The 16,913-nt window shown below is 41.1% G+C and overlaps 1 protein-coding gene across 3 annotated transcripts; it reads left to right on the top strand.

The window, feature by feature from the left end:
- The first annotated feature begins 492 nt into the window (after positions 1 to 492).
- On the top strand, positions 493 to 16,138 carry nadka (NAD kinase a). 3 transcript variants are annotated; one of them, XM_044116964.1, is made up of 12 exons: positions 493 to 676; positions 1,298 to 1,468; positions 4,190 to 4,273; positions 11,734 to 11,863; positions 11,953 to 12,061; positions 12,445 to 12,530; positions 12,615 to 12,717; positions 12,816 to 12,958; positions 13,243 to 13,342; positions 13,702 to 13,859; positions 14,657 to 14,739; positions 15,096 to 16,138. In XM_044116964.1, the coding sequence occupies exons 2-12, from the start codon at positions 1,323 to 1,325 to the stop codon at positions 15,238 to 15,240; spliced, it is 1,287 nt and encodes a 428-aa protein (XP_043972899.1). In that variant the 5' UTR covers positions 493 to 676; positions 1,298 to 1,322; the 3' UTR covers positions 15,241 to 16,138. The 3 variants fall into 3 exon arrangements, with proteins under 3 accessions (XP_043972899.1, XP_043972903.1, XP_043972908.1); XM_044116968.1 differs by lacking the exon at positions 493 to 676 and having other exon boundaries at positions 1,284 to 1,468; XM_044116973.1 differs by lacking the exons at positions 493 to 676; positions 1,298 to 1,468; positions 4,190 to 4,273 and adding an exon at positions 9,886 to 10,199.
- The last annotated feature ends 775 nt before the right edge of the window (positions 16,139 to 16,913 follow it).

Genomic DNA, 16,913 nt, shown 5'->3' with positions numbered 1-16,913 from the left:
GTGTATGAGGTGTCACTTTAACATATACTGTAAGTGTGAGACTACACCTTTGCTTAAAACCTGCTTGTTCTTCATTAAATTAAGTTACTCACAGTGGGGGGAGTAGCCAGAGATTTTATTTGGGTAAAAAGCAATACTTCATAATTACTCACAAAATAGAAAAAGTATGGTGCAGTAAAACTACTAAAAGTATATTTGCCCCAAACTTTCTCTCAAATAAATATAACTGAGTAAATGTAATTAGTTATTATCCACCTCTAAGTTGAACATATGCTGAAAAAGATCATTTGTCCGCTCTTTTAACTTTTTTTCCCCCACCTGTGATTATAATTACCTTTCTTGTGCCTTTTTATATTCATTTATTTTTACTATTTTATTAATAGTGAGGATACATTGCATTAATATTGCTTGCGAATTCTTAAAAATAGTATTATTTCTTATTTCCGTGCAAATGTCGTTTTACTCATTTATCTGGACTAGGTGGGGAACTTGCTATTTGACGTCACCAGTTTGGGAGCGACCGATTGGTCAGTCGGGATCAGGAAGCGGTGAGCTGACTGTTGACAGCTGTCCAGTGAACGAAGATGGTGAAACGCTGTAATCTTATCCTGTAATCCTCCGGCAGTTTTCTGAGCTTCAGCCAAGTTATCCTGCTGTAAGGTTTTCTGCTAAAAAGGTAAAGTTGGAAGTCAGAAACGGCATGACGATGTATTTTCTACGACTAACCAGGAGCTTAACTCGCTAACTCACTAGTTTAGCTGCTTTATGATTCGTTTCTTAGCCATTGCCGAATCTCCCTTTGCTCCAAACGCTGCATTTTTAGACTTTCTTTAAGCCGTACTTTTCTTTAAAAATAAAAAAAGATTGCCGTACTGCCAATAATAGTAATAACAAGCTTTTAGCTTATGCTAAAGCTTACATAATTGTGAAAATTTGGCCTGCTACCTTACAGTATCATGGAGCAACACAGAAAATTATATAAACAAGTTGCTGAGCAGGTTGAACTTTTCACCTGAAGCTGACCTGTGTCCTCTGGAGGTTTTTGTGAAACGCAAAAGATAATTTTAAAACGGCAAGGGTTTTAACAGCCACACTGTATAGAGGAGTGTGCTTGCATTATTTATGTGTTTCCCCAGTTAAAGTTGTGCAAGTTTTATCTTTCCCCACTGAGAAGTTCTGAAACAAAGCTGCAATCCCAAAACTGTTGGTTCCTCCCATGCATACCAGTCAGGTTACACAGGACATTTTTGTTTTGTAACTATTCATGCACAATGGCTCAACAGTGTTGACTTGTCAGTTCACTTCAAGCCTGGCAATCAGAGATGGACGGTGGATCAGAGGTGCGACTGGAGGCCCCCACCTTCTGCTGCTCCACCTGTGAGGGAGCATCAATCACAGGTCGCCACTCTGCTCAACGCATGAAGGCCCGCAGTCTGAGCACCTCCTCAGCCACTTACTCAGAACACAGGTCAGTAGGAACCAGGTACCCACTGCATATCACAACACGACGAAACAGCCAAAAATCAAGATTCCAGGGTTGCTTTTCTGCTAAATATCACTGAATGTGAACACAGAAAAATAAGTGAAGCTACCAACCTGTTAAGGCAGCAGGCGTATACAGGTCTAGTACAAGTTGTTCCACCATAGAGTCCCACTGTAGCGGCATATATTTAAAGTTACGCAGGCAGAAAACAGGATTTACTTGTTCCAAAAGTTCATGAAAACCCGTCTGATGAAAACACTGCAAACTGATTTGCTTCAGCTTCTACAGCATCATCCATCATCACTCCTGCAACTGTCTGGATATGTCAAGATTTGCTCGTCTGCTGATGCCAGCCGATCAGATCGATTCTCGTCTCTTGTGATGTCATTGCCTTTAAAGGGGCGATATTATGTGAAATCCACTTTTTTGAGCTTTACGTCATGCCATAATGTTATTCCCTCATCAAAAACATACCCGGAGTGTTGTTTTGATTTTTTTTTAACACATCTTTGAGAAATTTTTGAATGTCTAATGGCAACCATTCAAGGGGTGTCTTAATACTCCGCCTATTTCCGCAGAGCTCCTCCTTGAAACTGCAGTTTCCAGCCGAGCAGGAGCTTCTTAAAAAGACAAAGACCAACTTCAATGTGTGGTCACAGTTATGTTTCTCGATAGAATTCCTGCAATTATGTTCTTTTTCTTTTTCTCAACCAAAGTTGTGCATGATTTATACAATATGTGCAAAAATAAAAATGTCGGCCAACCGATGCCAAACAACTAAAACTGGTTAGCTGGCCAAAATCAACAAAAGGAGACGAGACAAGTCGCAACAAAAATGGTCTGTAGAGTCTGGTATGCTCCCTGTAACCATAGTAACAGGTATCAAAAGTGGATAAATTAACCAGCAGAATACAACACCCCCCAAAAAAACAGAATGGCTTCCAAAAATCCCCATGGAGCAGCAGGAAGAGGAGGCCTCCAGTGAAAATTGAGCCAGGCTTCCTGTTCCCCTCGCTATCTACCCCTGTAATCAGATTTCTCCATGTTCATGTGAGGAAGTAGGGGGGGAGATAAAAATAAAAACAAGAGGACATGACACAAAATCACCAGCAGAGGGAGAGCTTGTAACACAGCCAGATCTCCTGTCAGTCCATCTGATTTCTGAGGTCCTCTGTGTTGCCGCGCTGCAGCAACCATCCCCCCGTTGGTGACGCTTCAGAGCGACTTCTGTTTTTAGCGGCTTGCGTTAGAAATGTTTCCTCAACAACCTTGTCACATTGTCTGTTGCACAAACTCTCGACACTTGAGAAATCAGCCCATGTGTGGACAGATCCTGCAGCCTTCTTTGAAACAGCCTGATGAAGGGAAAACCTGAAGAGACTGGACGTGTTTGTTCCTTGTCGATGTGGTCAGTAGTTGGTATCCGTTTGCGAGACGAGGAAATCTGTAAAAAAAAAAAAAAAAAAAAAAGAGTGAACATCTCGCAAAATGTTGAAACAAACTCCCACAAAGGCAACATTATTGTCTTTTTTCTACCCACACAAGTATCTTGTGAAACATGACTTTTTTTTTTTTTTTTTTTTTTGCTGCTTTTGAGTGTCAGAAATCCCCTTTTCCTTTATTTATATGCTGAATGTGATGCAATAATTTACATTTAGCCACTTTTTTTTCTCAAGTGGTTTCAGGAGTTACAAAAATCAACTTGCGTCAGAGCCGCCTTTCTTTTAAAAGTGTTTATTTTAAAAAAATGTTTAAAAATCCCCGCGTTCGTCATTCTGTTGGATCCTTAATTCTGGATGAATCATGCATTTAAAATAAGTGCATCCAACTCAGGAGAGCAAATTTCATTCTAAAAGGTAATTTAAAGCTTCACTTTTCAGACGTCTCTAGCGACTTTTTATCGAGAAAAAGAAAAACATCTGACAAATCTAGGTACTTTTCTCCTGTGTTGTTGGAGACTTTAATGGCGACAATGCTCTTTTGAATTCATTTAAATTCAAATTTTGCTACAGCAACTCATTTAAAGTAAAATTTTTTTGATGTTGGGTTAATTTATTTCAGTGATCTCAAATATAAATAAAAGTAGCTTGACCCAGCTGAATTTAAGCTCAGTGTATCAGAGTAGGGGAGGTGGTTGACTCAGTAAAGTGACGTGAAGTAACACAACGTGTTGTAAGATTTATTTCTCCCTTTTAAGAAACCTGCTTTGCTACAAACCACACCTTTTTTGGTTGTTGTTTGGCAAAAGTGTGTTTGTGATCATTAAACATTGACTTCTGTTTTCTGGGCTGCAGCTACAAGAGGTAAATGTGTTTGTTTTTAAGCACTACATGACTCCTTACTCCACGTATGACTCGGCAGAGGCGCCAAATTAACTGTTGCTCACCACAGATTTGGCCTAAGGGTTTATTACTCCAGACTAAGTGCAGGAATCTCTATGTGTCACTTGATGATGGACAAAAATAGCCATGCTTGTACATATGTGCAGCTCAGGGAATGTCAAGAAATCGCAAAACAAAATAATTGATTTGAAATGTGAACCAGAAGACTGGTGTAGAAAAATGTAGGATTTTTCTACACCATTCATGTAGAAACATGTGAAATGTCTTTATTCCAGAGGTCTGGTTATTCTGTTATTATCAAATTACTCTTTCTGAAAGCAAAATCAACTTTCTAGACCTGGATGTTTGTTCCTCTCTCTTCCAGGAGGACTCAGTGGCTTCATGGACCGAGTCCTGTCACCACATTTGGCCCGAAGGCATGCATGCTCCAGAACCCACATGCTGTGATGTAAGTTGGACAAGAATTATTATTTTTTTTTATTTATTTCTTCATTAGTAACTAGCTTAATATGGAATAGCCACTGTGATACAGCCAGCTTCTGGTGTCATGAAGCCTCCACCTGTCTAACATGAATAATTTGGTGGGAGTCCAAACGACACCTAAGAAGACACGGCTCTTGTTCTGAAGGCAGATTTTTCCTGGGCTCCTTCCTGAAAGACATGGCAGTGAAGTGATGTAGTAGTAGAGTTACCATTAGCATGTAGCTGCAGACTCCTAGCACAACCCTGAAGTCCCACCGGCTGCAACTCTTCTTGGTTGGTGCATCCACACCGCACACACACAATTTTCACATTAAAACTGCTTTATGCTTCAATCTGTAAAACAGCACGTCGTCTTTCACACAGTGGAAGGATTCATATTTTTAAGTTTTTAATTGTCACAGTAGTTATTTTTATCTTGCAGAAACATCTAGAACGCTATGTGCAAATGAACCACAAGGCAGATATCTGCACGCAACATCCAATAAAGAAACAATTCTTTTCCTTAGTCTGCAAAAACACATTTCACACTTTATTATTTGTTTCCAAAGGGGGGGAAATGTAAAAGTCTTTACTGAACATCTATTGTAAATCAAATGTTTTCGTCCTGGACTATTTCTGCTCAAATTTGTTTTCTAGAAGCTCCTAACCTCACAACTCTTTCACTTAAGTGTCTCCATATCCTCTTGTGTAACTTGCGAAGGAAGTGTGAACCAGAAAGTTGAAAAACCTCAAATGGTTATTTGTTAATTTAGTCCTTCATGCAAAGAATCAGGCATCAAATGAAAACCTGAACTGCAACAACAACAAAAGTGCTCCTTTTGTAGTTAGACAAAGAATCGTTTGTTCTTTAAAAGCACAATGACAGCCTTGCCGCTCTGTGGGCTTAGCATGATTTTGCTGGAGCTAATGTGGTTTATGCTGAAGGTTCTTTGGTATTAAACTTCCCTGGAGTCACACCCAGCAATTTCTGCAGCTGTCAGATCAACCCATAAATCAGGTGACTGATTGAAAAAATGTAAGTGCGTAAGTTCAACAGGTATATCTTGAATGGTGTATCTCTGTGGGCCACAATATGTACTGAAGTAAAGAAAAAATGCAATACTACTTTGTTTTGATTGGGAAAGCAAAAAAAAAAAAACACGTTTGTCTTTCAGAGATGATGAATCCCAATGTGATTCAAAGTGTGTGTGCAGCTTTTGATCTGCTGATAACAGGAGTTCTCCCTCTACATTAGCATTTTAATGTTCAGTTATTCCTTAGAAGGTCTCGTAACTCATTGGTCATCTGACGTCGTGGTGAGTCTGAACACAGAGAGCCGAGACCAAAAGTGTGTCACTGTTGCATAACTGAAGTGAACTCCTTATGAAAGCTAATGGAAAAATGAATCTCAACTATGCGATGCATTGAGGTTGTTGTTCTTGGCTCTGCTTGCAGTTTCTCCAACAATCTGCAAAAACAGATCAAAGGGTTTGATAGTGCCGCTGCAGGAGTTACCAAAGATAACAAAGCGATGTTTGGTGATTTCCAGGGTGTATTTTAGCAGCTGAGAAGTGATTGTTTTTGCTTTTGGAGTGACATGACTAGAGGTGGATGGATCAGACATTTGTGGCCAATTTCTTTTTAACAAAAAAACAGAGATCATTGATGGCATTGCTGACTTTGGTTGATTCTGTTTTCTCTTTAAGAACTGTGAAAATATGAAATTAGAAGTCAAAATATTGTTTTCTAACCCTCCCCCTATGAAATAAACCTGCTAAAACAACTACAAAATGATAAGAGTTGATATTTATATCTTTTGCATTTTTTTGTCTACAGTAAGCTAGTTGGCTCTCTCCAAGCTGTAAATAAGAATACTTGCAGTCTGTAGTTTCTAAATGCTTATCTGAAACCAACACCTGCCATGACAGAGTTGATCAGAGAGTAAAACATAAAATGCTCCACTTTCTTGGCATCTTTTAAGTCTTGCTTTCTCTTGCTCTCTCGCAGCCGGAATTTACTGCAGGCATGTCCTGAGACATCCAGAAATTATAGTCTGTTATTCAATCTTGCAGGTGTTTTATCTGACATTGTCTCTTGACACCTTAATGATAGTGAAAATGGCTAACTTTGAGTCTGTATGACCATTTGCACACTGATGAGAGTTACTAACCACTTTATGATCAGACATGCAAGCCACCTGAGGAGGTAGTTACGTGACCATAATGAAGAGATAAATCCTTATGACTTTACCTGTTGATGTCTAGATGTGATAATTTTAGTTATCAAATTGTTTTAAAATATGGCATTTCTGGAATTTATCTCTGTAACAATGCAAGCAGAGAGAGAAGGTAAAAAAAACCTGTTCATTGTCAAGGTTGACTTCATTGAAGACTTTGTTTAGAGCCATCTTGCTGCTCCAGAGGAGCAATTATTGTGCTTTTTTAACCAATCACTGGTCAGCTTTAGTCTGGTTAAAAACCAGCTTCTTAGAGTCTTGACCCTTGGGTGTTGAAAAAATGATTACTTCCTGGAGGCGTGGACTTTATCGAACTTATATATTTTACCTAATATGTACCTGCGAAGTATGTAATATGTCAGTTCGATGCTAACGATCTTACTGGAAATGGCATGCGCCGTAAGCAGCCATACTCCACTGTTAAGAAAGAAGTGCCTCGACAAGGGAGCTATTAATGTCAATTCAATAATTGGAAGTGTGACCAACTAGATTGCTACGTTCACTTCCTCCGTTGCCAAAACTACAATCCTAAAACAGCGCAGAAAATCAAGGCCATGGTCCACAACTTCTCCTTCTCTTCACTGATTGCCCCGGTTTACATTCTGCCAGAGGAATTCATGTTAATGGGAGAAATCACAGAAGGAGAAGTGGAGAGAGATTAGAATTGATTAGAATTGCATAGGAAGGCAGTAACCAGGATAGGCCAGCTTTAGTAAAGCTATAAATATAGCAACCAGGTCATTTGTAGGTACATTCCTACTTAAAACACGTTTTTTTTCGTGCCATGCTGTCATTTACACACACAATGACATGGACCAAACCCTGCAAACATCTCCTGTTTTTATTATGTAATGCAAACATCAATGCAATTTTGAAATATGCGGTTGCTTTTGTGCCACCTTGTCTTATTATCGTCCCAAACTGAGCCACACAGATCATTGACTGTCGTTAGCATATTGTTTTAAGTCTCCTTATTGTTATGAAAGACTCCCAGCCTTTGTTTTTCTTTTGATTAGTCAAAGCCTGGACTAAATGATGACCTACTGACACCCTCCATCACGTAAGCTTCTGTTTGCGGCTTGTTTCCCGCTCGCTGTGTCTGTAGGATTAGCATCCTTAAAGCTGCTCGACAGGTTAAAAGTAGCAAAACCAGGCTATCTTTGTCTCAAACAATGGCTGGGTGGAAACAGTTTTGGGAAAGACCAGTCGGGGCAATTGTCGTAGGAAAATATGATTAGGCATGGAAAACTTCGTCATGTTGGGTGAGGCTGAGCTGTTTTGTTGGTTTTTTTTAATGTTAATTTTGGATCGACATTTCTCTGATTCTTGTACGAATCACACCAAAATCCAAAATCCACAGTTCATTTATTGTATTTAAATGAACTGTTATCACCTCCACACCTTTCCACCTCATTTTCTTTTTTTTCTCATTTTTTTAGAATTTGCAGGGAACAAATTTAAGACATTCTGACATTTCTAACATACTTTTGCGTTGTAGTTTGCCAAAAAATGTTGGCACAGATGTCATCTTTAACTTGCTGCAAATACGTTTGTCAGATGAGATGTTGTGTTTCAGAGAAACGTTGGAGCAGATGATCTGATGTAAGAGAGGTCACTTCCGCTTCATTTCATCTATCTACAGAAGTTTAAATCACAACAAGAGGCTGTAATTCAATCCGGTATTTAGCTGATAAGTCTTTGTCCAAGTTTTTGTCATTAGCAAGGACAATTCATGCGGTAAAGTGAGATCTGTGACAAAAGGAGAAAGGTTTTTGTTTTCAAAAAAAGGGCGGCATTAAACTGATCAAGAGAGGCGCAATCCAATCAAATAGCCCCATTGTTGTTTGAAATGATAAAAGTAATATAACCTGAAGCCATTTCCATTCTGTAGTACATACCGTCTCTATGACTAAATATGGAAGAGGCTCTGCGACAAAATAAATTTCATCAATTAAAACATCATAAGGTTTAGCTGGCTAAAAGAAGAGATGGATTTCAACAGACGCTTTGTGGTCATGGCAACAAGTCTGCTAATTACTGCATGATGTCACGCTGATTCCTACCAACGGGATCAAGAAAAAGACACAAACAAACCGCAACTTGTTATCGTTAAAACTATTCTGCTTCAGTTTTTATCCATGAGAACTGAGCCTGTAGCACACGGCCTTGAAATAAGAGACGCAACAATTCGCCGACGACTTGTTTAAAAACCTTTCAGTACGCCTTGTATTATCTCTCTGTTTAGACTGCACACAAACACCGGCCACGGCGTGCGTTGCTCAGTTGTACGTACCTCCGGAGACATGCGTTTCCAGAACGGCTGGTTATGTGAAAGTGAAAAGGCGTCATTCCATTATTCGTAGTTAAGGTTGTACCCTTCAGAGTCGCCTCCCTTCTTGGTCACTCTCCTTCAGGATTCAGGACTCCAGATGATCCATCAGGCACCCTGCTGAAATACTTCCATGCACTGTCATCACAGACACGAGGTACAGCGACTTCTAAATATTTCACATGTTAACTCACATGATAGATGGACTAGATGGAGATAAAACTGTAGTGACAAGCTTTGTGATTTAACCTATTTTACTCCGACACCCTTAAATGCACCATTAGGCCTGTCGCGATGGCAAATTTTCGGCGTCAATAAATTGACCCAGAAGTTGCGAACATTGCGATAGACGATAGTATTGTTGATTTGAGGCCATTTTAAGGTAATATATTGATAACGGGATAGTAATGCAGAGTTGAACAGTAGACATCCAAAAAAACGGCAAATTAAGTGTTAATAAAATTGCCCTTCAAAAAATATTAATCATCAGAATGGAAGTTATCAAGCTCAATTTATTTTGTTATGTGATTCATTTCTTTTTGCGACAAGCCTACAATTATAGCTGTTCTTTGAACATCACTGCAAAGAACGTCTCTGTTCTAAGAAAACATTGCTGCAAATACCGTGCATGATGCAGAGTTTGCCCTGCAGGTCACGCTTAAGAAGAAGTTGATCTTTCACTTGTTTTATTATTAAAACATATTTTTACTTCCTTACTGTAACAGTACACAAGGAAGCTTTACTGCATCCTCGTGTTAATTTCCAATAAAACCCAGTGGCGCTGTTGCCTCAGACCAGTCTGGTTGTTTCCTGTCTCTGTAGCTGGTCAAGACGCAGAATGAGGTCATGCAGGTGGAAATACTTTGGCGTTGAAGTAAATGTGCCGCCGTTGACGGCAGCTGAGGTTGTGTTGCTCAGTGAGTCACACCTGTCCAACGAGGACACGGGGAGTGGAGTGGGCGGGGCCATCGCTCGGCTGTGTGGGCGGGGCCCAGCATGCAGAGAGGCCTTAAGAGGAGCAAGAGCTTAACCTCAGGAGCAGAGCTGCAGAGAAGGTTTTAGTGCCAAGTCCTGTCGGGGACAATTACAGTCTGAGAGTTTCTCAGCTGATCCGCTTCTCAACTTACAACACGGGAGTTTTGTTTTGTTTTGTGGGAGCTTCAAAATGTGTAGTTGTTGGAGGTGGGATGCGCTGTTCTGAGAGACGCAACCATCGGGAAAGAACCTGCTGAGTCCACCTGAAGCAGCGCCGGGTTTACTTTGTTTTTGTTTTAGAGCCATGAAGTTTAACCAGTCTGTAACAGAGGAGACACAGGGGAGCCACAGCGAGAACAAAGTCTGGAAATGGTGAGAAATTCACAATTATAACCAAACCTGGCTGTAAATCATCAGTTCTTGGCTGAGAACAACAGATTCCTAGAAGTGGAGCGATGAACCCAGGTAGTGTGTTATCAAAGGCGGGATGTGGTTTGGAAACAAACCGGCTGAATGAAAGGGGAAGGTCGGGGTGTGGACACTTTGAGGTGATCCGACGAGGAACTGGTCCTGAATAGATCAGAGGGTCAGCGCCGGATCGCTTTGTCTCCGCCGGTTCACAGGGAAGCTATTCTGCTCAGTTTTTTTTCTGGGGAAGAGAGAGGCGGGAGAGACGTCTCTAGATCTGTGTTTTGTGTTTGGTTGTTGCATTGTTGGGGGGGAAGGTTTTGGTTTAAAAAAAAAAAAAAAGAAAGAAGAGGAACTTGAAATGTGATCACGTTGTCCAGTTGAAGTCAGAGATCTCCATTTGATCCATACTCCTCTTTCTGTTTCTGAAGATTGATTGCATGATGATGATGATGATGATGGTGGTTAATGTTTGTTGATGCCTAAATGACGCCTGTTTGTGTATCTACTGTTGTGGTTCACTTATCAGTAGACAAATATCTACCGTTATGTAATCAATTTTCTCTTAAAGCAAAATGCAGTAATTATTTCTACTCCTCGTTAATCAGTGCAGCATATTGATTGTTGCAGCTTTAATTATTTACATTATTTGTTGGGTTTTTATTTTTTATTGTTCAAATCCATTGAGGCTTCCAAAGATGGAGCTTAAATATCAGCTTAAAGTTTTCAAAATGTTCAGAATATTCTAAGCGTTTAATGTTTAAAGAGCTGCGCTGAAGCAGAACAATTTGATTTTCAATTTTTCTATATTTAAACTTTTACAAATTAGATGTGCCACCAAAAAAAATATAAAAAATTTCTGAACTGATTTGATTGAACGGTCTTCATAGAAGACTGTAGTGTAAAAACCTCCTGATGGCCTTCATTCGTCACGCTCCCACTTTTCTAGGCGAACAGACACTCAAGAGTTTGGTTGATGTAAAGATGTCATTGTTTCGTAAGAAGAACACAGACGAGCCATTCTGTTAGAGATAAAGGCGGCGCGCTGTTCTGTCTGCCATCTGTAGCTAATGAAGCTAACCAGCAGAAGCAGAAGACTCTGGGATTCCCTTTGGCACTTCCCATATTCTGCTTTTGATTCGGAGCATTTTTAGACTCCATGAAATCGGTTCAGTCATATTTATGCAATCGTTTTTCCGTGAGAATGAACTTCTGTGACATGTGAACTCACTTCTCCTTTCTTCAGAGAAGCTTTCTTGGTTTGCTGTTGAGTTTGTTGGGGACATTTGGCTCACCTTTTAGGGTTGAGAAGAGGTGAGGCGTTGCAGAACAACAAAGCTAGACTTTAATCTGATGTGTCTAATTGGATAGATGCTAATCAGTCCTGGTTATGATGCAGCTTTTGTTAGTTAGCAGCTCTTATATCAGCTCTCTTGGCTGCTACGTGGTGCATTCTTTGGGTGTTTGGTCCTCCTAAAGTTTATTTTGTCTCCTTCAGGCACATTCAGGATCCCGCCAGCCAGAGACTGACGTGGAACAAGCCTCCGAAAAGTGTCCTTGTCATCAAGAAGATCCGAGATGCCAGCCTGCTTCAGCCTTTCAAGGAGCTCTGCACGTTCCTCACCGAGGTAACGGTCGACCCGGTCGCCCTGTCCTTTTCACGCCGCTGCCTTCTGCGTCGCGCGTCAACGCGTCTGTTGTTTCTGCGTCGCTGCAGGTGAAGAACCTGATGGTTTACGTGGAGAAGAAGGTCCTGGATGATCCGGCCATTTCAGGAGACGAAGTTTTCGCCGCCATCACTAAGAAATTTTGCACTTTCAGAGAAGGTACCGATTCAGATCGCTCCGATTAACCATTGGTTTATTGTTTTTATTTATTTTATTTTCTGATGATTGATGAATTGGTAAAAAAAAAATAAAATTGGCACATTTAGCAGATTTTTTTAATTTAGCCACTTTCTTTGTACTGTTAGAAATACGTTAAAATATGCAAATAAACAAATAATTCAATTCATTTTTAAGAAAAAAAATTAATTTGTAAGGCAATTTGTTTTTTGTAGTTGACGATTTTCCAATGACTAAATTAGTTGACGATGCTTTCATTAAATGATTAATCACTATCAATACGATTAATTGTTTCAGCCCTAATAGCGATTTATTTCTGTGGACATTATGTACATAAATTGTTTAATGGCGTTTGTGTCGGTCAGATCTGGACGATATCTCCAATCGTGTGGACTTCATCATCTGTCTTGGTGGAGACGGAACGTTGCTGTACGCGTCTTCGCTTTTCCAGGTATCCACCTAGAAAAGATAATTAAAGAAAAAAACCCGCAGTATCGATATTTCCCGTTGCTACATAATGTGTATTTTCTTGCAGGAGAGCGTCCCCCCTGTCATGGCCTTCCACCTGGGCTCTCTGGGCTTCCTGACGCCGTTCAAGTTCGATACGTACCAGTGTCAGGTCACGCAGATCATCGAAGGTTAGTGAATGTTCCCCCGACCCGCCCGTCGTCCCGCAGCGCGCATTTTTTCTCTGCGGAGCATGGCGCCGTGCGCTCATGCGTGCCTCCGCCCGCAGGAAACGCCGCCATCGTGCTGCGAAGTCGCCTGCAGGTGCGAGTGCTCAAGGAGAACTGGGAGAAGAAGGACACGGTGGACGAGAAGGGCATCATCCTGACCAATAAGGACCTGGAGACCAGCCGCAAAGCCATGCAGTATCAGGTACGTGACGTGATCCCTGCACCGTAATCAGGCCGCAGCAGCTCTTGGTGTCGCCCCACCCCCGCCTGTGTTTGTTGTTGGTCAAGGCGGCGAGCAGGGTGTGACATCAGCCGACAGACACTCCGGCTGCATATTTCAGGCTTGCGCTCGGTGTCGGTGTCCTCGCTGGCAGCAAACGCGATTCTGACTCAGGGCGACTTCAAGTCAGCCGTGCACATGGAGAGGATTTTTCCAGAGTTGACTCCTTCTCTCCCCCTCCCTCCCCCGCCGTCTGTGTGGTTCAGGTTCTTAACGAGGTGGTGGTGGACAGAGGACCCTCCTCCTACCTGTCCAACGTGGACCTCTTCCTGGACGGACACCTGATCACCACGGTGCAGGGAGACGGTGAGCGGACGGGTCATTGAGCCGACACTGCCATTTCTTATTTATGTTTTTTCTGCACATTGAAAGCGGTAGGAATGTAATTACTCAAAATTATTGTTAAAAGGATAATGGTAAGACAGAAAAATTCATGTGACACAAGAAAGCCAAAAGAAAAAAAAAATCTCATAATTTACCTTTATTTAGTTAATTTTGAACTCTTGTTATACTTGATTTTAAAGACAAATAATTCCCTACGCATGAAGAGAAACACTATTTTTAGCGTCTTTGATTGCAGCTGAAACCTGTGAAGAATCCTATTGAGCCTGTTCACCGTGTGCTTCGTTTTCCTTGAAACATCTCGCGTCTCTGTTTTGCCTCAGGCTTGATCGTTTCCACGCCGACGGGCAGCACGGCGTACGCGGTGGCCGCCGGAGCCTCCATGATCCACCCCAACGTCCCGGCCATCATGATCACCCCCATCTGCCCTCACTCCCTCTCCTTCAGACCCATCGTGGTGCCTGCCGGAGTGGAGCTCCAGGTATGTTCAACAGCGCCTCCTCTGGTTGGAAATGGAGCTGCGTTCTCATTTAAAACAAAACAAAGTGGGGGAATTTTCTGTGTTGTTTTGTAAGAGGTTAAAAATGAACTAAATTCAAATGGTTTAGTTTTTAATTTTAGATGGTTGAAGTTTAAAAATAAAAAGGGAAGGAGAACAAATGGTTAACTTTTTGCCAGAAATGGATGCAGAGAAGTGTAGCGTTTATACAAAGAGGCCGAATTATTACTATAATGAATAAAACACCTTGCACAAATAATTAATACCTTTTGACGTATTCTTCATATTTTATCACATCACTGCTTTGTTTTTATTTGTATGTGATGAACATTTTTTAGCATATAAATATCTGAAACATGCTACATACATTTTATGTTCAGTCTCTTTACTTTGACTCTCCTAAATAAAAGCCAGTGAAGACAATTGGATTTGAACGGAAAGTCTTTTATGTCTCGTTCCGCCAGCAGGTTATTTCACTTGTAACTAGTTCATTTTCATCAATACTAATTATCGACTCAGAACAAGCTCCTCTAATTAGCTGGAATGTTATGTTAGCGTTACTTCAGGTGCACTAAGCCATTTGCAGTAGAAGCCAGATCCAAAATACTCCGTTTAGATTTTGTGTGTTTTGCACTGTGGGGTTATGATCAGCTGGGCGTCCGTTTTCTCTCCGTCTAGTTTCTGGTCTTTACACTCGACGGCATGTGTTTGTTGTAAAAGCTGCGCCCGTGCTTCTTCAAAGCGGTCTGAGCGTGTCCTCCTTCCTCCTCTCCCCTCAGATAAAGCTGTCCCCTGATGCCAGGAACACGGCCTGGGTGTCGTTCGACGGCAGGAAACGGCAGGAGATCTGCCACGGAGACAGGTGGGTCTGCACGCCGAGCCGCTCGCCGTCGTAAAAAATGGTGGCTTGAGTATAAATGAATGAGAACTGTTAGACGGACGAGGCAACACTCAACACTCAGGCTTTGTTACATAAACTTATCAGGCTCTTTAATTGGCTTGAGCCACACTCAATCCCTCTCTTTATGTAACGTGTCCAGATGTAAGAGCTGCAATAAAATACCCAGTGTTGCTCAACAGGGGATTCCACCTCCATGTACTTCATATCAGTGGCCACTTCTTTGTTCCGTTTACTGAAAGTTGTCCTATTTCCTTGTTCTAATCTCATTTTTTCTTTTTTTTGTTTGGTTTGCTTTTCTTCCTTCATCCCTATTCCAGTATCACCATCACCACTTCCTGCTTCCCTGTTCCCTCCATCTGCTTCCGAGACCCGGTGAACGACTGGTTCGAGAGCCTGGCCACGTGTTTACACTGGAACGTGAGGAAGAAGCAGAACTACCTCAGCTCGGACGAAGAGTTCTGAAGGACCGCTCCTTTCGCCTGCCGCCGCCGCCGCCGCCGAGAGCCTGCACCTCTTAACTTTAGTATTGGCAAAAGTCAAAGTGCAGCGATTTCGGACATGTAATCAAAAAGGAAAGCAGCACACTGCAACTCTTGGGTTGGCGTTGAACCCAAACGCACAGTCGCGTGGCGTCATAGTGCTGTTGTTGGCTCGCTCCAAAACTTTTTCCATATTCAGGGAGACATTTTTATAAATTTTTTTTTAAAGGAAATCAACTCTCTCTGCTGAAGCAAAGACCAAACTACACTAGAGTAGAAAAAACTCCAGTTGATGTTTAACTAAGAACTAATGAGATCTCAAAAGTTGCTTTAGCTGAATTCAGGGGCCCAACTGTGCAGAATGTGCCTTAAACACTGCTATCATCAGGATAAAGTGATATTTTGAGGTTACCAAATTTGTGTTGTTTTTTTTTTTCTTATGTAACATTTGCCATGTTTGTCTTTCCTGTTAGCAGAACTGAACACATGGCTGTTTTGGATAGTTTACTGAATCGAAGGAGGCACAGATCTGTTGCGAGCCCCTTCTTACTGATGTCTGGTTTTAAAGATTTTTCCTTTAAGCATCCGCCAAACATTTAAAAATCTCTATTTTTTTAGACCGATCCCTGTGGGCTCTGTGATGGTCTGTGTGTGAATGTTACAAACTTGCTGCGTTTCCCACGGTGCAGCCTACGTTAAAGGTCTGTCGGGACCTGCCGACCGTCCAGATGTTGGTTTTAAATCAACTCAACAGATCAGTCATTCCTCTTAACCCTGTACATAAATGTAAAACGCTAATAAGCTATTGTTTTGTATAATAATGTTTATTCACAGGTTTACAGTGTATTATTACTGAAAATAAATCTATTTGCTACTTTTTATACGGCGACGAGTTTGCCACTTGTTGATTTTTGTCGATGTGGAGCAGTCGAGTGTTTGACGATCCGTTAGAAACTCATTCCAGGACAAATGTGATTTGTCTGACTTTTGATAGGAAAAGACACCAGCTGGTCCGTCACCAGTGTTGGTCTCAACTGTTCTCCGTAAAGTGCTTTTCACTTTTGTAACCGAGAGCCTGCAACTCTAACTTTTGCATTGGCAAGTTTGATAAATGTGTCCAAGAAGCTATTCTTTTTTTTTTTCTTTTTTTTTCAATAACACCTTAATAAACAGAAAGTTGAAGCAGGAATGGTTGTCTTTGAGTTTTTTATATAAATTTACATAAGAGTTACTCCTGGTGTCTTATTTGTCTTATACACAAAATATTAATGTGTCAGAAAGTGAAACCTGCTCCATAACATTTTAAAAGTTATAATTATAGGTCAGTTTATTCTTTTCTGGGCATTTTGATTGTGACTTACAGCCAATGAAAACTGGTTAAGATTTTGTTTTGAGATTTCTGTGTGGGCTTATGTAACGCCTTCATTTTAATGAATTACATTTTTACAACGGCTCTGGCCTGAACCTTCGTATTCCCACGTTTCTAGTACGCCAAGTTGTTTTCTATTAAAATTGCTAAGAAACTGAAGGAGGAAGGATTAAAAATATTTACTATTTGGACTGAATCTTGGACGCCGTCGGCGGCTTTTCGAAGTTTGAGCTCAAATTCTTGCAGAAAGCCGTCTTAGAGATCCGTCCCGGGACTCAAACTACAGC

This window comes from Gambusia affinis, linkage group LG01, assembly GCF_019740435.1.
Source record: "Gambusia affinis linkage group LG01, SWU_Gaff_1.0, whole genome shotgun sequence".
NCBI lineage: Eukaryota > Metazoa > Chordata > Actinopteri > Cyprinodontiformes > Poeciliidae > Gambusia > Gambusia affinis.
The sequence above is the reverse complement of the archived record's forward strand: the minus strand, read 5'-3'. Positions and strand labels throughout refer to the sequence as shown.

Bases quoted from the DNA above. Each gene is read 5' to 3' on its own strand.
- nadka (XM_044116964.1), top strand. From the start codon at position 1,323: ATGGACGGTGGATCAGAGGTGCGACTGGAGGCCCCCACCTTCTGCTGC. The intron at 12,959-13,242 runs GTACGTGACGTG...TGTGTGGTTCAG, and splicing joins GCAAAGCCATGCAGTATCAG to GTTCTTAACGAGGTGGTGGT. The intron at 13,860-14,656 runs GTATGTTCAACA...CTCTCCCCTCAG, and splicing joins CTGCCGGAGTGGAGCTCCAG to ATAAAGCTGTCCCCTGATGC.